Source organism: Oncorhynchus mykiss, chromosome 5 (assembly GCF_013265735.2).
Source record: "Oncorhynchus mykiss isolate Arlee chromosome 5, USDA_OmykA_1.1, whole genome shotgun sequence".
Taxonomy (NCBI): domain Eukaryota; kingdom Metazoa; phylum Chordata; class Actinopteri; order Salmoniformes; family Salmonidae; genus Oncorhynchus; species Oncorhynchus mykiss.
This window is the reverse complement of record NC_048569.1, coordinates 26,790,900-26,814,776: the sequence shown is the minus strand read 5'-3', so window position 1 is coordinate 26,814,776 and position 23,877 is coordinate 26,790,900. Positions and strand designations below refer to the sequence as shown.

General features: G+C 43.8%; 2 protein-coding genes across 4 annotated transcripts in view; both read left to right on the top strand.

Annotated features, from left to right (window-relative positions):
• LOC110523517 (sarcoplasmic/endoplasmic reticulum calcium ATPase 2) overlaps positions 1-4,011 on the top strand; it is a 44,414-nt gene extending 40,403 nt beyond the window's left edge. Inside the window, exons 21-22 of one of the 3 annotated variants that reach the window (XR_005051703.1) lie at positions 138-2,112; positions 2,942-4,011. Coding sequence is in view for 2 of the 3 variants with exons in the window: in XM_036977155.1 (XP_036833050.1) it covers positions 138-413 (276 nt within the window). In the remaining variant the exon portion in view is untranslated. Of the gene's footprint in view, positions 1-137 lie in introns of all 3 variants that reach the window. The other 2 variants (XM_036977156.1, XM_036977155.1) reach the window with 2 other exon arrangements.
• Positions 4,012-10,663: 6,652 nt separating this feature from the next.
• LOC110523515 (breakpoint cluster region protein) overlaps positions 10,664-23,877 on the top strand; it is a 134,227-nt gene continuing 121,013 nt past the window's right edge. Inside the window, exon 1 of the mRNA XM_036977154.1 lies at positions 10,664-12,949. Within this exon, the coding sequence (XP_036833049.1) occupies positions 11,458-12,949 (1,492 nt within the window). The 5' untranslated portion in view covers positions 10,664-11,457. The remainder of the gene's footprint in view (positions 12,950-23,877) is intronic.

Sequence of the window (23,877 nt, the reverse complement as noted above, 5' to 3'; positions counted from 1 at the left end):
ATAATAATAAACCTGAGGCTACCAGAAATTATTTCTAGAACAATTAAATGCTAGTGTAATGGGTGGGATTGGTGGAGAAACTGAAAAAGCAGGAGAGGTTGTCCTCCTCACCCATGTTGCTACCTTCTCCTCTACAGATCATCTTCCAGATCACCCCTCTGAACCTGACCCAGTGGCTGATGGTGCTGAAGCTCTCCCTGCCCGTCCTCCTGCTGGACGAGGTCCTAAAGTTAGCAGCCAGGAACTACATGGAGAACTACCCTGGTAAAGAGCTGGAGAAGCCCAGCAGCAAAGGCTGCTCTCTGTCTGCATGTATGGAGGGCATCTCCTGGCCCTTTGTGGCCCTCACCCTCCCCCTGGTGCTGTGGATTTACAGCACCGACACTAACATGGCAGACATGTTCTGGTCCTGACTGACTTGAGCACAACCCCCCCCCCCCCCCCCCCCCCCCCCCCTCTCTCTCCTCCTGTGTGTGCATAGTTAGTGTATGTGTTTGTGTAGACTTGGAGTGTGCCTGCCGAGTGTGCATGAGAAGGACCTAGTTAAACACAAACTTAAAAAATAATATTCGAAAGTCTTTTTGAAATTGTGAGTGGGTGAGGCTTTAGTGTCAGTTTGACCGTCACTCCTGTAGCTGTGGACTTTTTGCTGGTTCAAACAGAAAATAATGTTGTCTGTTTTTGTTGTCTATTTCCTTTTTAAATTAGATTTTTAATGATTTGGGATTATCACTTTCACTGCAGTACAAATAATATTTTTGCGCTGCCCTTTTCATATTAGTAAACAAATTAGATATTTAAAAGCAGTCCATTGACCTGTACAGAGATTAACACTATTTTATGCAACTTTTTTTTGTTCATCATTTTGTAAATTGTTGGAACGGATTGCAGGAGGAGTGGCTAGGAGAACGGGTAGGGTCACCTTTTAATGTTTACTGTTGTCTTCAGTATAAACTTAGAACTCTTTCAGAGCCAATGGACAAGCACTAGATAGCAGGAGGTGGGTAAGATAAGTGATTGTGTATGCTATAGCTGAAAACGAAACAGAAGTATCCTGAAAATGGAAGCTACATGTTCTTTAACCTAGCATGAACTGTACTGTGGTTTTCATTTATGATTTAGTCGTCTCCCCCACATCAATGTAAAAATTAAAATTACCTTTATGGATTTTTTTTTAAACTTTTTGATTTGAAAAGCCAGTTTTTCTGCTGTAGGCAGAGCACAGCTACCTCAATGCAATCCATTTTGCTCATTTCTAGATTATTTCCCCTACATGGCTTTAGTCTTTATTCAACATTTAGTCCATATAGTTATGACACTTGATGTGTGCCCCTATTTCCTTGTGCAGAAAACAAACATCTAATTGGCCTTCCCTCAGTGATTTTTTATTTTTTTTAAGGGTATTTTGTCTTTGTATTTTTTATTTTACGTGATTTTTATTACATTTATTGTTGTTTTGTTGGCAGGATTGGGTTTAGGATGTAAATGTTGCTGTCTTTGTGGGTCATCATTTTGATTCAAAGGAGAGAAAAGGCTACATCATTTTTTACTTTAAAAATACAGGTTTTCCAATCGACTACTCCAACCATGAACTTACGACACAAAAGTCCCCCAAGGGTTTGTTTTTTATATTTCAAGAAAAATACACTCATGAACCCTTTGAATCAAAGTGTTTTTGTCTTTCTTTACCTGGACTGAGTGAACGTGGTGTCCAGATCATCTCTATACAGTGTGGTTTTTGTATGGGCACATACTTGAATATAAATAATGTACAGTGTCTTTGAATGCTTCATCCTTATTGGGCGCAACTTGGCTGGCAGGGTGTGTTTTATACAGAACTCTGATCTGGAGTATTTTTTTCCCCTCCGGAGGGCTTACAAGTCTGTGAAAGGTACCGTATACCTTTAGAATAGTAGTCCCAAGGAGTCCATACCATCACACTAGTATTATTGTCTACTAAATAGGTCTGTTTTTCAGCAATCCAACATGGAAACATACCCCTGTGAAGCATGTCTTTTGGTAGATGCCTTGGTTTGATTTCACTGTGTCTGTGTTCTTTAACAACTGTGTGCTTTCTCCTTCAATGCCTTCCACTGGCTTCCCTTTTCACTAGTGAGTATTCCCTTCCACCACCACACTCCTTAACACAGCAATCACTTCACATCAAAAATGTACAATGGAGAGATGACCCCCCCCTAGCTATAACATTTTGATCAACTACAGACATCAGCGTATATTTTTGCGTTACATGATTGCCTTTGACCAGCTGAGACCATTAGATCAATACATTTCTGCTGTTCTTGTCCATCTGGTGCTCAGGCAGCTTTCTGCTGTTGCTGCAACTTGATGATGGCCAGGGCTGCCACTCATCAGATTTAATTAACTAGTCTCTGACAGGCTATATCGATTCAGGATGGGCTTTTGACTGATGAGAGGCTTTTTAAAAAAAAAAATGTATTCAGTGCACACTAAAACCAGGACTCTGTAAAATGTTTTGACAGGCAGCCAATTCTGATCTCTTTTCCACTTATTGGTCTTTTGACCTATCAGATCTTTTCACATCAGATCTTTTTCAGAGCGAAAAAAATATCAATGGGGCTGCCTGTCTGAACGCAGCCATAGAAGTCCGAGTTAGTTGGTTATGTTGTGGTTGATATTGGAATGAGGATATTTCAAGCCATGTCTACGTCATATTCCTGTTTTTCTTTGTCACCATTCTTCTAATGGACTTTATCTGAGAGTGTCTATTTTCCCACACACCTACACTTGCAGCTTAAGCTCCCACACAATCGCAGATATCAGTGTGGGTGTCAAATCTAGTGTTTTGTTGCATGGGAATATACTGGATCTAGTCTTTTGGCAATGCAGTAAAAATATATATTTTAGACATGTTTTTCTGTTCTGATATTTTGTACTCATCATATTTTCCCTTTCTCTACAGGTGATGACTAAAACCTGCCATTCCATCTAGTCTGATATGATAGCTGTAGAGACTGTCCTGTTCAGCATGTGTGTTCTGGGTAGGATTACACCTCGGATATCTTGACCCGCACTGTATATCAGTGGAGGCTTTAGGAGGATGGGCCCATTGTAATGGCTGAAATTGAATTCATGGAATGGTATCAAACATGTAAACTACGTTTGACTCCGTTCCATGAATTCCATTCCAGCCATTACAATGGGCCCGTCCTATAGCTCTTCCCACCAGCCTCCTCTGTATATGTGACCTTTCCAGACATGGGTACAATGCATTTATAGTATTTTCAAATGTTATGGGGAAACATGACCAAATAGTAAGTGGAATGATATGGTGTGGGATTGGTGGGTGGGGGTTTAAATGACTTCTTATATTGTGGTTAGACTTGGGGGAAATGGTGCCGTTTTGGATTCTTATATGCAGGGGAAGCCTTCCATGTCCCTGACATTCCTCCCTGCGTCTTCCTACCTTCAGTATTTCATACCAGGTTGACTAGTTTTATATCCATGTACAATACACAGTAGTGCATGCCCTCCAGCTGTGAGTAGCCATGCAATTTATCTAGATTTCTATAGTAAAATATTGTACAGAACTGCTTGACACGATTATAGATTTTACAGATAAATACTACAGTATCACTAATACTATTAAGTGTTTATCACTGATCAGAAACATTTCCTATTGTTTGGGAATTTGCACAGTACTGGTCCAGAAGACACTGATTGATGTCTGTGGAGTCTGAACTTTAACAATATTACCACTCAACTACTAATAGTTGTGAGAAACCAGGACAGAAGACTGGCTTTGATTTATTAGTGACTAGCAATATAGCTGTGTTCTATACCTGTTGAATAAAATTGTCCCTTTTTGTCTTATCATGCAATATCATGAAGCTGCAGTTAAACTGATGTTCCTGTTAACTCCCCACTAATGTTAACATATCTGTAGATTTGATTGATCATTACCTGTGCTCAATGATTGTAACACGCATCACTGAGATTGTGGTTTCAGTTTAATAAACTATTGAAACTTTATTTGGGTCTATCATTGTGTCTTGTAGTCTGAGAGTGCCAGTCTTTGTGTTGTCATACCAACTCATTGTTTGCCATACGTGTTTGACTTGGCAATGGAGTTGGCAAGTGTGCAAATACACTAAACAAAAATATAACTGCAGCAATTTCAAAGATTTTTCTGATTTACAGTTCATATAAGGAAATCAGTAAATTGAAAAAAATCCATTAGGCCCTAATCTATGGATTTCACATGGCTGGAAACAGATATGCATCTGTGGTCACCAGATACCTTAAGAAAAGAATAATAAGGGTGTGGATCAGAAAACCAGTCAGTAGTGGGTGTGACCATTTGCCTCATGCAGCACATCTTTGCATAGAGTTGATTGTGGCCTATGGAATGTTGTCCCACTCCTCTTCAATGACTGAAGTTGCTGGATATTGGCGGGAACTGGAACACGCTGATCCAGAGGATCACGAAAGTGCTCAATGGGTGACATGTCTGGTGAGTATGCAGGCCATGGAAGAACTGGGACATTATCAGCTTCCAGTAATTGTGTACAGATCCTTGCGACTTGGGGCAGTGTATTATCATGCTGAAACTTAAGGGGATGGCGCCGGATGAATGGCACGACAATGGGCCTCAGGATCTCATCACGGTATCTCGGCATTCAAATTGGCATCGGTAAAATGCAATTGTGTTGTCCGTAGCTTATGCCTGCCCATACCATAACCTAACTGCCACCATGTGGCACGGTTCACAACGTTAACATCAAAATCACCAACACAACACCATACACATTGTCTATCTGCCCGGTACAGTTGAAACCGGGATTAATCCGTGAAGATTACACTTCTCCAGCGTGCCAGTGGCCATCGAAGGTGAGCATTTTCCCACTGAAGTCTGTTACGATGCCTAACTACAGTCAGGTCAAGACCCTGGTGAGGATGACAAGCATGCATATCAATCAAATAAAATGTTTTTATGAAGCCCTTTACATCAGCAGCCTAAAACCACAAACATTAAGAAACGCAGATGTAGAAGCACAGTGGCTAGGAAAAACTCCCTAGAAAGGCAGGAACCTAAGAAGACACCTAGAGAGGAACCAGGCTCTGAGGGGTGGCCAGTCCTCTTCTGGTTGTGCCGGGTGGAGATTCTAAGAGTACAAAGCCATTAAGGCCACATTGTTCATCAAGATGTTCAAGCGTTTGTAGATGACCAGCAGGGTCAAATAATAATCACAGTGCTTGTAGAGCGTGAAACAGGTCAGCACCTCAGGAGTAAATGTCAGTTTGCTTTCAGAGGTCGAGATAGCAGGTGTGGTATAGAGTGAGAGAGAGAGAGAGAGAGGATTGAAAACAAGAGGTCCGGGACAAGGTACAATAGCACGTCCGGTAATCAGGTCAGGGTTCAATAGCCACAGGCAAAACAGCAGAAACTGGATCAGCAGCACAACCAGGTGGACTGGGGACAGCCAGGAGTTTTCAGGCCAGGTAGTCCTGAGGCATGATCCTCAGGCTCAGGTCCTCAGAGAGAGCGAGAGAGATGGAGAATTAGAGGGAGCATACTTAAATTCACACAGGACACCAGATAAGACAGGAGAATTTCACCAGATAGGACAGACTGACCATAGCCCCCCGGCACAGTCTATTGCAGGATCTTTCATTTCAGCTCATGACACTTTGGACCAACACTTTTTACATGTTGCGTTTATATTTTTGTTCAGTATAGCTAACCCAAGATAGTTAATCTGTGTCGTTTACAGTGGGAGAAAATGAAGCATAGTGTGCAGAACAAGCAAGGTAGGCGGGTTGTAACATATTTCCATTAGGGAAGGCCTCCTCTGTGAAGTAAGCTTGTGCACAAACTCAAATCGACCTTGCATTCCTAAACAACACGATTTTCTACAATTTAGTGCACTGTGTTCATAACATCTTCTAGTTTTGGGAACAGGTCTTTTTTGGGAATTGGTCTTTTGACCAATCAGACCAGTTCTGAACAAATATATATGTTGTGATTGGTCAAAAGACCAATTAGGTGGACAAATATTAGAACTGGGGTATGTTACGTTTAATACTGGAGCTCCGAGGCATGCGTCGAAATTGCGAAGCAGTGTGCCGATACGTGCCTGGTTCACAGTGGTGGAAAAAGTACCCAACTGTCATACATGAAAATGACTCAAGTAAAAGTAAAAGTCACCCAGTAAAATTTTACTTGAGTAAAAGTCTAAAAGTATTTGGTTTAAAATATACTTTTAAGTATCAAAAGTAAAAGTATAAATCATTTCAAATTCCTTATATTATATTTTTTAATTTATGGAAAGCCACGGGCACACTCCAACATTTAGACATAATTTACAAAGGAAGTATGTGTGTTTAGTAATCCGCCACAACAGAGGCAATACAGATGACCAGGGATGTTCTGTTGATAAATGGGTGAATGTAACTAATCTCAGCAAAAAAAGAAACGTCCCTTTCTCAGGAAAGGTAATTCGTAAAAATCCAAATAACTTCACAGATCTTCATTGTAAAAATGTTAAACACTGTTTCCCATGCTTGTTCAATGAACCATAAACAATTAATGAACATGCACCTGTGGAACAGTCGTTAAGACACTAACAGTTTACAGACGGTAAGCAATTAAGGTCACAGTTATGAAAACTTAGGACACTAATGAGGCCTTTCTACTGACTATGAAAATCAACAAAAGAAAGATGCCCAGGGTCCCTGCTCATCTGCGTGAACGTGCCTTAGGCATGCTGCAAGGAGGCATGAGGACAACAAATGTGGCCAGGGCAATAAATTGCAATGTCCGTACTGTGAGATGCCTAAGATGGCGCTACAGGGAGACAGGACACCTGATCTTCCTCGCAGTGGCAGACCACGAGTAACAACACCTGCACAGGATCGGTACATCCAAACATCACACCTGCAGGACAGGTAGGACAGACATCACCAGCAACAATGTCTCCTATGGGCACAAACCCACCGTCGCTGGACCAGACAGGACTGGCTAAAAGTGCTCTTCACTCACGTGTCGCGGTTTTGTCTCACCAGGGGTGATTGTTGGATTCGCGTTTATTGTCAAAGGAATGAGCGATACCCTGAGGCCTGTACTCTGGAGCGGGATCGATTTGGAGGTGGAGGGTCCGTCATGGTCTGGGGCGGTGTGTCACAGCATCATCGGACTGAGCTTGTTGTCATTGCAGGCGATCTCAACGCTGTGCGTTACAGGGAAGACCTCCTCCTCCCTCATGTGCTACCCTTCCTGCAGGCTCATCCTGACATGACACTCCAGCATGACAATGCCACCAGCCATACTGCTCGTTCTGTGCGTGATGTCCTACAAGACAGGGATGTCAGTGTTCTGCCATGACCAGCGAAGAGCCTGGATCTCAATCCCGTTGAGCAAGTCTGGGACCTGTTGCATCGGAGGGTGAGGGCTAGGGTCATTCCCCCCAGAAATGTCCATGAACTTGCAGGTGCCTTGGTGGAAGAGTGGGGTAATATCTCACAGCAGGAACTGGCAAATCTGGTGCAGTTCAGATGCACTGCAGTACTTAATGCAGCTGGTGGCCACACCAGATACTGACTGTTACTTTTCATTTTGACCCTCCTTTGTTCAGGAACACATTATTCAATTTCTGTTAGTCACATGTCTGTGGAACTTGTTCAATTTATGACTCAGTTGTTGAATCTTGTTATGTTCATATAAATATTTACACATGTTAAGTTTGTTGAAAATAAACGCAGTTGACAGTGAGAGGACGTTTCTTATTTTGCTGAGTTTATTTTCCTGTCCTGCTCAGCATTCAAAATGTACTTTTGGATGTCATGGAAAATGTATGGAGTAAAAAGTACAATATTTTCTTAAGGAATGTAGTGAAGTAAAAGTAGTTAAATATACATAATAAAGTACAGATACCCCCAAAAACGACTTAAGTAGTGCTTTGAAGTATTTTTACTTAAGTACTTTACACCACTGCACTTTCAGAACAACGTTCAAAACAACAGGAGACTCGGAAATCTCTGACTTCCGACTTCAGTGCGTTCAGGACAACTGGGAAGTCGGGAAAAAAACGAGCCTCGATTGGGAAAAATCGTTTTGAACGGTCATCCAACTCGGAATTCCAACTCGCGAACTCGGGCCTCTTTGTAAAACTCCTATTGTCTGATCTGAATATCACTGACGTCATGATTTGACCTTGCACATCATCAACGATGTCCGAAGCTTCGTTTGATCATGCTTTTTAAAACCATGTGTTGAAAAATGCGAGATCCCACTGATTTCGCCTTGTTTCTGGTGCTTTATTCAATTTAACTGCTTTCAAACACCCACCTGTACAGGAAATCGTACTTCTAAATATATTTAGGAATTTGTGCAAGGACTTTCACCTGACTGGTAGTTCACAATGGGAACTATGGAACATTCAGGGACGTGAGGGTATGACGTCGAATTCTGCTTTAGGAACACTATTTTGAAAAAAGCTTTTGTCTGAAGCATCCTAAATAATGTCATAGATTCCATTTTGGAAAAATAGTACGTTTGAAGGCAAAAAACGGAAGTATGATGTGAATTTAGAAATCCAACTGAGTGTAGGCTATTAAAACCAAAGATTTACCGCTGCACCACGGATTAGTGGAGAAAAATTCTTAATAATCACACATTGCTATTTATTGCTGTCCAGCAGATGTCACTAATGTGCATTGTGAACAGATAATGAATCACCTAGTAATTAACCTATTTTTGACACAATTGGCTGGAAAGCCTCAATGCTTCAGGAAGCTTCGTTTCCTCATCTCTCTCTCAATTCAATTTAAGGGCTTTATTGGCATGGGAAACATATGTTAACGTTGCCATAGCAAGTTAACTAGATAAAACAGAAGTGAAGTAAGCAATAAAAATGAACAGTAAACATTAACAAAAGTTCCAAAAGAACAAAGACATTACAAATGTAATTTTATGTGCAAATAGTTAAAGTAGAAAAGGGAAAATAAATCAACATGAGTTGTATTTACAATGGTGTTTGTTCTTCACTGGTTGCCCTTTTCTTGTGGCAACAGGTCGCACACCTTGCTGCTGTGATGGCACACTGTGGTATTTCTCCCAATAGGTATGGGAGTTTATCAAAATTGGGTTTGTTTTTTCAAATTCTTTGTGGATCTGTGTAATCTCAGGGAAATATGGGTTCTCTCCCTCCCTCTTTCAAAGTCACTAAGATCTCTTCTAGCCATGCTAGCCAAAATAATGGGCAACTGATCCTAAGCATTATGGGATGCTAATACACCTGTGTGGAAGCACCTGCTTTCAATATACTTTGCATCCCTTATTTACTCAAACGTTTGCTTTATTTTGGCAGTTACCTGTATATATGTAATATTGTTAGCATGTCAGCTAATTAGATTGGACATAGAAAGCAGTTATCTAAAGTACTTAAGTAAAAATACTTGAAAGTACTACTTCCGTCATTTTTTGGGGTATCTGTACTTTTTATAACTTTTACTTCACTAAATTCCTAAAGAAAATAATATACTTTTTACTCCATACATTTTTGCTAAAACCCCAAAGTACTTGTTACATTTTGAATGCATATCAAGAGAACATTCCTGGTCATCCCTACTGCCTCTGATCTGGTGGACTCACTAAACACATTCTTCATTTGTAAATGATGTCTGTGTTGAAGTGTGCCCCTGGATATCCGTCAACAACAAAAAAAGGTTCCATCTGGTTTGTTTAATATAAGGAATTTTTAACTATTCATACCATACTAAAGTATATTTTTAGAAATTACATTTACATTTGATACTTAAGTATATTTAAAATCAAATACTTTTACTCAAGTAGTATTTTACTGGGTGACTTTAATTTTCTATTAAGGTATCTTTACTTTTACTCAAGTATGACAATTGGGTACTTTTTCCACAATAGAAAGTTACTATTGTACTACAACTACTACAATTACTATTGTGGACTTGTCGATTTGAATGGAGTTTATTTAAGCAATAAGGCCAAGGGGGTGTGGTATATGGCCAATATACCACGGCTAAGGGCTGTTCGTACACATGATACAACACAGAGTGTCTGGACACAGCCCTTAGCCGTGGTATATTGGCTATATATCACAAACAACTGTTTACCAACGTAATTAGAGCAGTAAAAATAACTGTTTTGTCATACCTGTGATATACCACGGCTGTCAGCCAATTAGCATTCAGGGTTCGAACCACCCAGTTTAAAATAATCATTAGCCTACTGTATCCACTTGACGTGAACAGCCCACAAGGTGGCATTGTGGTGTCATATTAGGCATTCCGGAAGTGCCATTCGCCCAGAAGTATCACACCTGCACGGCGGGTTGATTTCAATTACTGTAGCATATAATTTGCATTTTCTCAGTCCATACGAAGAGAATAATGCAACAATAGATTGTTAACTCTCCATTCTATCATCTTAGCTGCAATGCTCAAATAAAGACAGATATAAATGGAATATAGGCTAGATCCAAGTTTCGCTTAGATGATTATGCTTATAGGATTTACTGAAATATCAATAAATTATCTACTGCCTGATCATTGTTATGTGGAATACAGATGAATACATTTATACCTTGTCTCTTTAATTGAACGGAAACCGAGCGCAACCACTGTCAATCATATTCCGTCTGGCCCCTCCCTTTCCTGCAGCCCTCTGTCTCCAGTACGAGACTGGAACACGCAACCACAGGGGTCCATAGGCGATGAACGGTGAAGATCTGGATAAACTGTTCACTAACAATGAACCGCGAAAACATGGGATAACAAGGCAAAACAAATTATAATTTATCCTCGATTCGGGATAGGAACAAGATAAAATGAATTTGTTGTGGGGAAACAATCATTCTTTCTTTTCTCTCATTTTATGCCATTCTCCTTGGAGGCTGAGCTGGTATAAAGATCTAGGAACAGCTGGAGCCGGTGATCATGGAACAGGGATGTTGTCATCTGAGTAAACGAAGTTAATCGATTATGGAATATATGGAAAAATCTTGACTTGAATAAGACAATGGAAAGTAAGTAGTTGGAGAGCCGTTATCACTTTCTCATCACACGGGAGTTCTATATCCAGAAGATCATCCGCTCAGGAGATGTCATATTTTATTCTGGAATAATGCAGAAGAGGCGAGACCGTCATCAAATATGATTCGTGTCTGACACATTCGCAGGTTTGAGTGATAAGCCTATTGCTATTGTTGACTATTAAATATATTGTCACTGCGAATCGGTAAAGAGGTGATAACACTTCAATTGTCCGTTTTTGAACTGGTTTAACATACCATTAATATGAATGGTATTTTTCTATAGTAGTTTCTCTAGGTACATTCAGATTTTTTCCCTGTCAGATACTGTATGATAGACGAGAAATAACGAGCCCTGTAGACTACTGGTGACATCACCCCAGTCAGATCTACTGCTGTACAGTAAATATCAACAATGGTAGAGCCTGTGGGATTTATTGAAGCATGGAAAGCGCAGTTCCCCGAGTCGGACCCCCCAAAGATGGAGCTCAGGTCGGTGGGGGGCATCGAACAGGAGCTGGAGAAGTGCAAAGCCTCCATCCGGCGGCTAGAGCTGGAGGTGAACAAGGAGCGCTTCCGTATGATCTACCTGCAGACGCTGCTGGCCAAGGAGAGGAAGAGTTATGACCGCCAGCGCTGGGGTTTCAGGAAGGCCCAGGTGAACGAGGTAGGGGACCAGGCAGGGCTGGGTGCTGAGTCTCAGCAGCCACACGTGCAGGAACAGGGGGAGCGGAGCCGGTTCCAACCGGTGGGGGAGGCTAGGTCCAAACCTAGACCCCCTCCAGCCCGGAAGTCAGCCTCCCACGGAGACGGGCTGGAGCTCCAGTCTGCCTTCGAGGTACCCCAGCAGGTAGAGCCCTGTGAGACAGACGGCCTCTCACCCTCCAAACAGAAAGGAGGTATATCCCCTCGCCGCCAAAACCCACCCCCAAACAAGGACCTACTGTCTGACCCCAATGACAAGCTTGGCATGGGACTGGGGGTGGCAGCGCTGAGGTCTAACTTTGAGAGGATCAAGCGGGCAAACTCTCACTCTGCCGGGGATGGAGGGAAGAGCCAGGAGAAGCAGCAGCCCTTCTACACCAACATGGACTTCCACCATGACAGGGGCCTGGTCAGGGTCAACGACCGAGACGTCTCTGACAAGATCAGCACCCTGGGCAGCCAGGCCATGCAGATGGAGCGCAAGAGATCTCTGCACTCCCTGCCAGGCAACTTGGCCACTGTGGCAGGTGAGCTCCGCACTCGGCCTGTCTACAGGGGGCGCTCTACAGAGAGCACCTGTGGGTACGATGCTGAATACGAGGATGGGGACCCCAACCCACGCCACCCCAAGGCCAACGGGGGCAAACAGCCCCCTCCACCCCCATGGCAACCCTCTGACTTCCAGCCATACACCAGTGTCTACGTGGGTGGGGTGATGATGGGCGAGGGTGGGGGGGATGGAAGAGGGGGCGTCATCATGAGGGACCACATCGGAGAAGAGCACCACCTGACCTGGCCCCGGCGCTCCTACTCTCCCGGGAGCTTTGAGGACGTGGGGGGCGGAGGCGGCGGCTACACACCAGACTGTAGTTCCAATGAGAACCTAACATCCAGTGAGGAGGACTTCTCGTCTGGCCAGTCCAGCCACGTGTCACCCAGTCCCACCACTGCCTACCGCCGGCCCTTCAGGGAGAAGAGCCGCTCACCCTCGCAGAACTCCCAGAACTCCCAGCATTCGTTTGACAGCAGCAGTCCCCCCACGCCACAGTCCCAGAAGCGCCACCACCAGCAGGGCCACGTGGTCATGTCCGAAGCTACCATTGTGAGCGTCCGCAAGACTGGCCAGATCTGGCCCCCACTCGATCCGAACTCCACACCGGCCAGCAGAGCCTCCCATGACAACAGTTTCCATGGAGACCTGGGTGAGTGGCGGCTGCCCTCTAATCTTAGCTCTAGTCGCTGCTCCGTTCATGTCTGGAGATTTAAGAGGCTGTTGCACGCTGACCGCTGCCTGGCAGGGTTGACTGACTGCCATGTATGGAGGAAGGGGGATGTGTTCATAATCTCATCATACACACGGGTAGGATTTAGACTAGAGCATCTAAACTAGTGAAATCTAATGGTTTCAATTGCAATCTCACAACTGCTGGTCCTGGAATTGGTGCACTTGATTATTGTGTGTAGTTTCTGGTACTTTACATGTTCCTTGGCTGAAATGTCAGGTTTGACCTCCTGACTGAGACAAACCATAGAAACCTGCCTACTCGGTGATCTCTTCACTGTCTGTTCATCACACGGTCAGAGTTCCACTAAACCTTGTGAGACATGGGGCTCCTCCTAAAAATCGCAGAACAATGAATTGTGAGCATTGTTTTCTTTTGTCTGGGTAAGCAGCTTTTCCCTCCTCATTCACTCTTCTCTCAGTGAATTTTGACGCTGTTGTCTTCTCCACCTTGTCTCTGAGCAGGTACGCTCTTTGTGAAGAGGATAGAAGCATGCCTCAAAGTGTGTGTGTGTCACTCAGTGCCTGTGCCTGTTTGTGTTTATACCTGACTGTGTCTTCTGAGTGGCCTTGTGTAGGAGAGTTACCATCTATCTTCCTGGAATGTGAGTTCAGTTGAGTGAATAACAAATGCAGTCAGTCCGAGTTGAGACAGGGAGGTCTTCCTTAGACAGACGCTTGGCTCCCAGGGTTCCGTGCGTGGAATTCCAACCACAGGTGTCTGTGAGTCTCAGCCAGCCAACCATGGGAGACAGAGGATGTGTCCCAAATGCATGCCATGTCCCCTATGTAGTGCACTACAAAAGCAGTGTACTATATGTGGGAAAGAATGCCATTTGGGACGCCGGCTGAGAGAGGCTTTTGACTCAGTCCACGACTACTTCTGAAACCCAACCAGCTTTTTTCTAAAAAGCTTTTACTGTAGTCCTGGACAAAAGAAAGCTATCTCGTCCCCTCTCTCTCTCCCCAAACAATCATCTTCAGTAATATCTTTAACCTGTTCGTCGCCTCCAGGCCCAATTATGGCTGGAGCTAACAGAGTGGTTAGCTCGGAGCTAGAGGCTTGGGCGGTTGGGTTCAAATGCGCTAGCTGCAGTGGTGTCATGTGACGTGGCTCCGTCTGACCTGGTTTCCCTGGGCTTTCTGCTGACAAGGTGAGTGGCGTTTTAGAGCCCGCCCTCCCGCAGCAGTCCTGGCACCCTATTAGAGCAGACCGAGCTGTGGGTCGTTGATCAAGCTGTGGGTCGTTGGCAGCAGGCACCTGTTCCTGTGCCAGGATGAGCCCTGTGTGTGTGCAGAGAGGCAGATAAGACTGTCTGCTCTGCTCTGGGGGGGGGGGGGGGGGGGGGGGGGGGGGGGGCGGTAGCAGCTGCACACTAACCCCTGTACTGAGGGTGTGACAGGAAACAGACTCTCTCTCGCTCCCTCACTGGTGATGTTCTCTTTGATTGGGAATGATCTGTATTCTGCGAGTCAAAAAGATCTCATTGTATTCTTTATCATTTCAGAGTCTTCATTACTGTTGACCCATTTTCATCTATAGGGACATCATTCATGACTGTTGAATTCAGGCCTGTAGGGTATACCTGCTTTGCTTCCAGTGACATGCGCTCACACTTGTAAAGATTGAAAGTGATGAATAGCACATAGCCACCCTCTTATTGAAAATCCCTTCACAAACAGTGTCCATCTCTCATTTCTCTGGCCTTGCTCTATGCTAGGCTGGCTGGTTGGCTGGCTGGCTGGCTGGGGCTGCAGGCAGGCTGCACAGTAAGAGGCCTAGCATGTGGCTAACGCTCTTACTCCTTCCCAGCTGTGATCTGTGGGATTATCTCACTCTTGTCTGGTCTCTTTGTTTTAGTACATTTCACACAACAATAGGCAGAGCGGGGTCAGTTACAATGCCACAGACGATGTGGGAGATTTTGCACTCATGTATTTGGGGGATAATCTGGATTTTGAAATGTATGGAATCTGTTAGATGACGCTCCTGGGACGGAGAATAGGATATGTTTCCTGATAGTGGTTGGCTGAGTGAGGATGATGAAGAGGTTGAGGATCAGTGAAAATGTTGAGGATGATGATGGGGAGAAAGAGGGTGAAGAGGATAAAGCTGAGGCAGAGTGCAAGGCTGATATATGGTTTCTTGCTTCACTGGTCAGGGATGCGGGGGCTGTAGAGGCACAGATGGGAAGAGTTCTCCCGTTGCGTAACAGAATACACACACACAAACAAACTCACACACATCTTGGGGCTGTAAGCAGTGGGTTTGTGTGTGCGTGCGAGTGTGTGTTTGCGCGAGTGTTTGTTTGCGTGAGTGTGTGTGTGCCCAAGCGTACATGGGAGTGTATGCATGTGTCATGACCAGGTGCTGGAGGCTGTATGTTCGTTCTAGCTGGGCTGTTGGATTCCTCCTCCCTATGCTGGAGTGAGTGTTCACAGTGAAATGATCCTCTAGCAGAAGGCTTTTCTCTTAATGGCTGCCCTGACTCTGGAGAGAGCGAGAATACTCTCTGTGGACGATTCAGGCCATCTGCTAGCTAGGGCTTCTCTCCTCGTCCTCTCTACTCACTCTTTTCTTCCTCTTCTCCACTCCATGGTCTATCTCTCTCCCCGTGGTAGATGGCCTTGGTGTAAACACCAAACTAATTGTTCCATCATGTCCCTTTGGCCTGTTGATGTGGGTGTTTTTCAGGATTAACTGTATTCATGGTGGTCAATCTAAAATGGCTAATCTTTAGATTGAGAGAGAGAGAGAAGGAGCATGAAAGATGGAATTAGAGTGAGTGAGGGAAGACAACTTCTCCTTCTCAGTGCTCACATACAAGCGTCATTCAACGGAGAAGAAACCAGGAGAAGCTTGGGCTGACAAAATGTTCCAAAACTGTGTAGGATTCTAAACAAAGGTACAGACAGCTAGCTTTCTCACTGTAGCGTCAGGAAAGCAGTACAACTGACCAGATGATTTCATAATTTATGTTCAGTAAGCTTTCTGACAGACCCTCTTCCTCATGCATAGCCTGAAATAGACCTTCATCTCACCAGCAGGAGAATGGAAGGAGATTTTCTTGTTGTAGCGATTCACATTCCAAGGAAAGACCTTACATTTATGAAATACAGAACATGGAAATTGGGACACACTCACTTAAACACTATCAAAAGAGAGGGGACAGAAATAGTCACATGGAAATGTTAGACTGAGGGAAGAAGTTCAAACTGAAAGTGGATGAAAGAGTTCAGGTGAGATAGAGAAGCTCATAATCTTGGCTATAAGTAGGTGGATTTTAACGGGAGTGAAAGAGGGCTCCTCAAATGTAGGGATTATTTGAGGCAGCCTATGTTGGGTTTGTCCAATTCAATTTATCCTCTTTGGTTTACCGATGGCCTCATAAGCTTCATATCATTATCTCTATGACCTATTTCACATGGGTAAACTGGTTAAACCTACAGATTGGGTGGAATTAGACACACATCTAGGGTAAGTGTACTTATTAAGCCCACATACCCGTTAAACTCACTTCCATCTTTGGATTCAAATAATGACGTTTTTTTTTTGTTTTACATTTGTGCTGTTGAGTGTTTGTTTCAACTAAATAAACAGTTCCCACTAGTGGCCATTTTCAAATACTTTATGTAATATTAAGAGATTATTGTACTGATGTATGCACATGATAGCATATTTCATGGGCAGTAATGACTTTTTCTTCCCAATTGAATGTATGGGTTTTTCATGCCTGCATGTCACAGTCACACAAAAGCAACAACTTGCAACTGCATCAAGATAATAGATTTCAGGCATTCACAGCATACCTTTTTTAATGCACTTTGTCTTGTTTTACTGTTAAATGAACCTTCCATTGTATACATAGATTACATTTGTGGAAATTTGACATTTATCTCAGGTGGGCTTAAAAGATACAGTGGCACCAAAAGCACACCCTCTATGCAGAATGTGAATGGCAATAAATACATATTGTTCGATATGATTAATACTAACTGTGTATATTTATACCCCAAAACCATTGGTTTCCAAATATTTTACGAGTAGACTTTGCTATTCTCTATTTTTTACCATAAATTACTGTTGTTCCAATTAAGCCCAGTGTGCTCCTATTAAGCCCAGTGTGCTCCTATTAAGCCCAGTGTGCTCCTATTAAGCCCAGTGTGCTCCTATTAAGCCCAGTGTGCTCCTATTAAGCCCAGTGTGCTCCTATTAAGCCCAGTGTGCTCCTATTAAGCCTGGTTTGCATTGAACCACAAGGGGATAGTGTGTTGATATTCCTAATATTCAATGAACATGAGCATAAATAGTTTTTTTCTTTAGATTGAAGTTGATTAAAACACACAAACTACAGTTCTGCATATTATGCATCTAGCCCTGGTGTCTTTACCAAGATGAGGAACAATTAGAAACCTCCAACTCTCTCTCAAAACGTTTGGAGTGGACAGGTAGTCGTTGACGCAGAGTGAGAAGAATAAGAGCAGGTTTCAGGCATAACTGAGATACAGTAGAAGACCTACAAGTGATGGACAAAAAGGCAAACGAATGGTGGACAAAAATATGTCTATTGGGCGACTACTCATGCACTTTTGGGTGGGGGCATTGTCATATTGTTGTCCTTCATTCATCCAGGTGATTCCGTTTGTTTGTCCACCACCTGTACCTTTGTAATACAACAGTAGAGAGGGAGATTTGAAACAGTTTTCAGACAGGCTTTAGGAAGACTAGTTGAACTAAGCAACAAGAATAGCAGTACAGCAAATGTGAATCGGCTTTCAGATAATTCATTGAAAGTTGTGTGTGTTCTAGTCTTTGTGCATGGCTTCTTATCCACAGTGGGCCAGTGGGGGTACATTTAGTTTATAACCAAGCAATAACACACGTGATTCAACCAGTCATGTCTTGATTGAAGTCTATGATTAGTTGATTAGTTGAATCAGGTGCGTACTGTTTGACAAGACCTGAAGTCCACATTGATCTCTGTGTATACCATTGGGCCCTGTTATGAGGGCTAATCATCAGTTTCTATTAATCTCCCCTACAATTATTACAAATAATCACATTTTACATAATAAATGTACATTTGGAACATTTGGAAATGAAAATAGATTATTTATGAAGTGGGCTTATTTGGAACACCCATTTAACCCACTCTGGGCATATTTGATCAAATACCTCACATTTCATTTTTTCTCCACTTTTCTTACAGATATTAAGGCAGTATACTGTATTTTAGAAATGTCTAAACTTAGATTTCGGTGTGCTTAATAGGTACACTTACCCTAAACGTACACACACGGCCCCTGCACCTATGACACGGATCACCTACACAGAGGGGTAGAGAGGTTGGAGGATGTATGAAACCTGCTTATTCTTCTGAAATCTGAGGCCGTTGTTTATGCAATCTCTCTCATTATTTAACATTTTCATTACCGTCATATTAACCATCAAATTTAGATTTTAGCCTATGTGTTAGCCTTATTTGTCAGGTTAGGCTTTGACATGTTGATTTGCCTTGGTCCTGTCTAGATACTTTGAGAGAGAGTTGATGTAGCCTAGCCAGTAACCTGAGCATGTGTTGAAATGAGAAAGAGGTGGGCACAGCACCCCCCCCCCCCCCCCCCAGAATGTATAGGTCTCTTGTTTGACTTTGTCATAGACATGTGTGATCCAGGGGAACATGTATTATTTATACTACCATGATTCATTGGAAGGCTTGGGTAGGGGAATGCTGATCCAGGACCTGTTTTTTTATTCTTTGAGGCTGGATGTCATTGTACCAAAAATGGGCAGACCTGACCTAAGCTTAGCCTAAAGGGACACTTTGTCCACCCCGCCATCCCTCCCATGGCCGGCTTCTCCTAGGGCCTTATTTTAGACAGTCACAATCCTTGGCCATCCCCAGAGTTCTTTCCTGTGTCTTGGATTGAACACAGCCTCTGGCCCTATGTGAAACCCCCCCCCCCCCCCCCCCCCCCATGAAGCCATGAAGCCAGGCTGTGGTGTGGTGACATATAAAGGGGCTTGGTGTCCCTGACCTTTGTGTGCGTGCGTGTACACAGGCATCAAACACACTGACTTGAAAGACACGCTTACAATACCCAGGCTTGTGAGAACTGTGAGAGATGAGCCGTCTAGTGGTGTGTGTCAGGGGAGTTTCACTCCCAATGTAAATTCTGTATGATGCAGCCATCAGCTGACATGACAGGGAACTGTAGCATGGTCACAGCAGCAGTGTCTGTGTGAATGTGAGTGGGCTGCCAGGAGGAGGAGGTGTGACTGCGTGTGTGTGTGTGTGTGTGACTGCGTGTGTGTGTGTGTGTGTGTGTGTGTGTGACTGCGTGTGTGGGCAGACGATGGAGAGGAATGATTGGTTTAACAGGCATTTAAAAACAGTAAAGCAGTCAGCATTACCTCCAGCCAACCCCACATTCACTAGTACTACTGTGTGGCACAATGACCCCTTTTTCACACTGGATTAGTGTGTGTGTGTGGGGGGGTTATGTGACTGCCAGGGACTCTTAAATGCATTGTTCAGCCTCCACTGTTGAGTGATTGTGGCATCGGAAGCCCGTGTAACCACAGAAGGCAAACAGGGGCTGGAGTGAAACCAAAAGGCTCAGAGTGGAGGAGGGGGTGGATGGAGGGTTGGATGAGAGGAGGAATGGGGGAGTGGATCTCTTCACAGAGCCAGCTGGTGAGGAGACTGCTCTTTCTCCCTCTACAGTACAGGGAACGAGGGAAGAATCCCCCCTGGTTTGCCCTGGGACCAATACTACAGGAAAATGGTCCCTTTGTTCTGGTTGAGAGAACTTCATACATGACTTGGAGCACGGTGCTAGATAGGATTAGTCGTTTTTGTTCAGAATATCACTTGGTGAGTTGCTTGTGTTCTGTCAGACATGGTTTACAGCCTGTTTGTAGGAGTAGATGGTTGGTTTGTCTTGTGCTGTAGGATATAGCCATATTGTAGACGGCCTGGCTGGCTGTGTGTGGGCGTGATCAGGGCAGATGGGTGGGGTGTCTCCAGGCTGCAGTCAGACCTCCAGTGAGAGTCAAAATGCCTGGCTGCGGTCTGCTGTTGTTCTGGGCTGGGCATTTTATCTAGGCCTGGGGTAGAGTTGGACAATGACCCCCACCATGGGGAAGAGCAGCAGACGGACCTGCTCCCGCCCTGGACAGACGGCACAGCCCAACAGCACACACACTAGATTTCTGCTACCTGACCCGAGCCCGATGGGCCCCAACATTATACCTCAGGTTAAGGCCAGGTAGGCCAATCTTTTTATCAATAACTAGGGTATCACTAAATGAATCGTTAACATTTTGAAGCTGAGCCATTTGCTCGTGCTCTGCTGCGCAGTACAGTCATATCTAAGATGTTGTACAGTCATATCTGACATGGTGTCAGAATAGTTTCAACCTCCTCAAATATAAGACAGGAGAGATTATTTCACAGAACATAATAATGTTTCTTGAGTTTTGTCTGAGTGACGAAAAGTAGCTAACTGCTGTCTCATGTCTCGACATTGAGCCAAGCAGAGCCGTTGCTATGGATGCTCAGACTCAGAACCACCATGAGCAGAGCGCATGCAGAGCGAGTGACAGACAGAGAGGAGCAGCTAATGGATATACTAACGGAGGAAGTTATTTCTGGTTTCGGGCAGGGCAGGGCCGGGCCTTAAATTTGGCAGAAGCAATTGGGCCTGGGTAGGGTACTGCCTGAACTTCGCGGGCATGGCTAGGGCTCAAAATTCATGCGTGTGCAGGGCTCTAACACACACACACACACACACACACAGACACACAGAGAGGGTGCCAGGGGTAGTCACCCTCTCAAGTGTTTCTGTGTATGTCAGTGTGTATGTGTTTTTGCTGGTTTCCATGCCAAATCTCCAACCACAAACTTCCCTCAGTTGCAGCTATGGTGACAGACAGATCTTGTAAGAAAAAAAAAACTGGAATATCCCTCTCATACATTCTTTTCATCACATGTCCCTGCCTGCCCTTTTGGAAAAGCGTCCATATTGGCGATCTCTGTCGGGACAAAGCCCCAGTCGCAGGCTGCAGTACAACAAATCTGTGTTTGCATCCATCTCTACATGCTCAGCAGTCTCCACAGGCCATTGGTCTTGTAGTGGTGTAACTGCTTCCAAATCAAACTTTATTTTCCACTTGTGCCGAATATAACAAGTGTAGACTTTACCGTGAAATGCTTACTTACAAGCCCTTAACTTCTTTGGGATAGGGGGCAGCATTTTCACTTTTATTATTAGTATTGGATAGAAAACACTCTGAAGTTTCTAAAGCTGTTTGAATGATGTCTGTGAGTATAACAGACCTCATATGGCAGGCAAAAACCTGAGAAAAAGTTTTTTAACTCAGCCCCTATCGAATACACAGTGGGATATTGGTTATGTTGCACTTCCTAAGGCTTCCACTAGATGTCAACTGTCGTTAGAACGTTGTTTCAGGCTTCTACTGTGAAGGGGGGCCGAATGAGAGGGGAATGAGTCAGAGGTCTGCCATCAGCCTCGAGCTCAGCTCAGCTCAGTCACGCGCATTCACATGAGAGGTATTTCTCCAATCCTTTTCTACAGACAATGGAATTCTCCGGTTGGAACATTATTGAACATTTATGATAAAAACATCCTAAAGATTGATTCTATACATAGTTTGATATGTTTCTACCACCAGTAATATCACTTTTTGGAATTTTCGTCTGACCTTTCCGCTGGAAGTTGTACGCGCGCTTCAATTTATTTACCAAACGCCTAAACAAAAGGAGGTACAGTGGGGAGAATAAGTATTTGATACACTGCCGATTTTGCAGGTTTTCCTACTTACAAAGCATGTAGAGGTCTGTCATTTTTTTTTATCATAGGTACACTTCAACTGTGAGAGACGGAATCTAAAACAAAAATCCAAAAAATCACATTGTATGATTTTTAGGTAATTAATAAGCATTTTATTGCATGACATAAGTATTTGATACATCAGAAAAGCAGAACTTATATTTGTTACAGAAACCTTTGTTTGCAATTACAGAGATCATACGTTTCCTGTAGTTCTTGACCAGGTTTGCACGCACTGCAGCAGGGATTTTGGCCCACTCCTCCATACAGGCCTTCTCCAGATCCTTCACGTTTCGGGGCTGTCGCTGGGCAATACGGACTTTCAACTCCCTCCAAAGATTTTCTATGGGGTTGAGATCTGGAGACTGGCTAGGCCACTCCAGGACCTTGAAATGCTTCTTACGAAGCCACTCCTTCGTTGCCCCGGCAGTGTGTTTGGGATCATTGTCATGCTGAAAGACCCAGCCACGTTTCATCTTCAATGCCCTTGCTGATGGAAGGAGGTTTTCACTCAAAATCTCACGATGCATGGCCCCATTCATTCTTTCCTTTACACGGATCAGTCGTCCTGGTCCCTTTGCAGAAAAACAGCCCCAAAGCATGATGTTTCCACCCCCATGCTTCACAGTAGGTATGGTGTTCTTTGGATGCAACTCGGCATTCTTTGTTCTCCAAACGCGACGAGTTGAGTTTTTACCAAAAAGTTATATTTTGGTTTCATCTGACCATATGACATTCTCACAATCTTCTTCTGGATCATCCAAATGCTCTCTAGCAAACTTCAGACGGGCCTGGACATGTACTGGCTTAAGCAGGGGGACACGTCTGGCACTGCAGGATTTTAGTCCCTGGCGGCGTAGTGTGTTACTGATGGTAGGCTTTGTTACTTTGGTCCCAGCTCTCTGCAGGTCATTCACTAGGTCCCCCCGTGTGGTTCTGGGATTTTTGCTCACCGTTCTTGTGATCATTTTGACCCCACGGGGTGAGATCTTGCGTGGAGCCCCAGATCGGGGGAGATTATCAGTGGTCTTGTATGTCTTCCATTTCCTAATAATTGCTCCCACAGTTGATTTCTTCAAACTAAGCTGCTTACCTATTGCAGATTCAGTCTTCCCAGCCTGGTGCAGGTCTACAATTTTGTTTCTGGTGTCATTTGACAGCTCTTTGGTCTTGGCCATAGTGGAGTTTGGAGTGTGACTGTTTGAGGTTGTGGACAGGTGTCTTTTATACTGATAACAAGTTCAAACAGGTGCCATTAATACAGGTAACGAGTGGAGGACAGAGGAGCCTCTTAAAGAAGAAGTTACAGGTCTGTGAGAGCCAGAAATCTTGCTTGTTTGTAGGTGACCAAATACTTATTTTCCACCATCATTTGCAAATAAATTCATAGACAATCCTACAATGTGATTTTCTGGATTTTTTTACTCATTTTGTCTGTCATAGTTGAGGTGTACCTATGATGAAAATAACAGGCCTCTCATCTTTTTAAGTGGGAGAACTTGCACAATTGATGGCTGACTAAATACTTTTTTTGTTAGAGAAACAGACATGCAGAACTAGACAGTGATAGTGTGGGGGGAGGTGGAGGATGGTTTGGGGCCAGTTGTGTATAGCTTGATGGACATGATCATGATCTGGTTTCATCAAACTCAAATCAAATGAAATCAAATTTTATTAGTCACATGGGCCGAATACAACAGGTACAGTGAAATGCTTACTAACGAGCCCCTAACCAACAATGCAGTTTAAAAAAATACGGATAAGAATAAGAAATAAAAGTAACATGTAAGGTGAACATAGATCAGTGATTAAGCTCCACCTAACTGGCACTGAAACAAGGCACTTTGTGATTGGTAGTTAGCGAATGTGTAGTTCACCATTACAGCTTCAGATTGGGTGCTCCTCGACTGCACTTTGCAGTGTTAGAGAAATCAGACGTAATTCACCCGGCTGTGTTAAATTATTTAAAAGAACATCCAGATTGCACTTTCT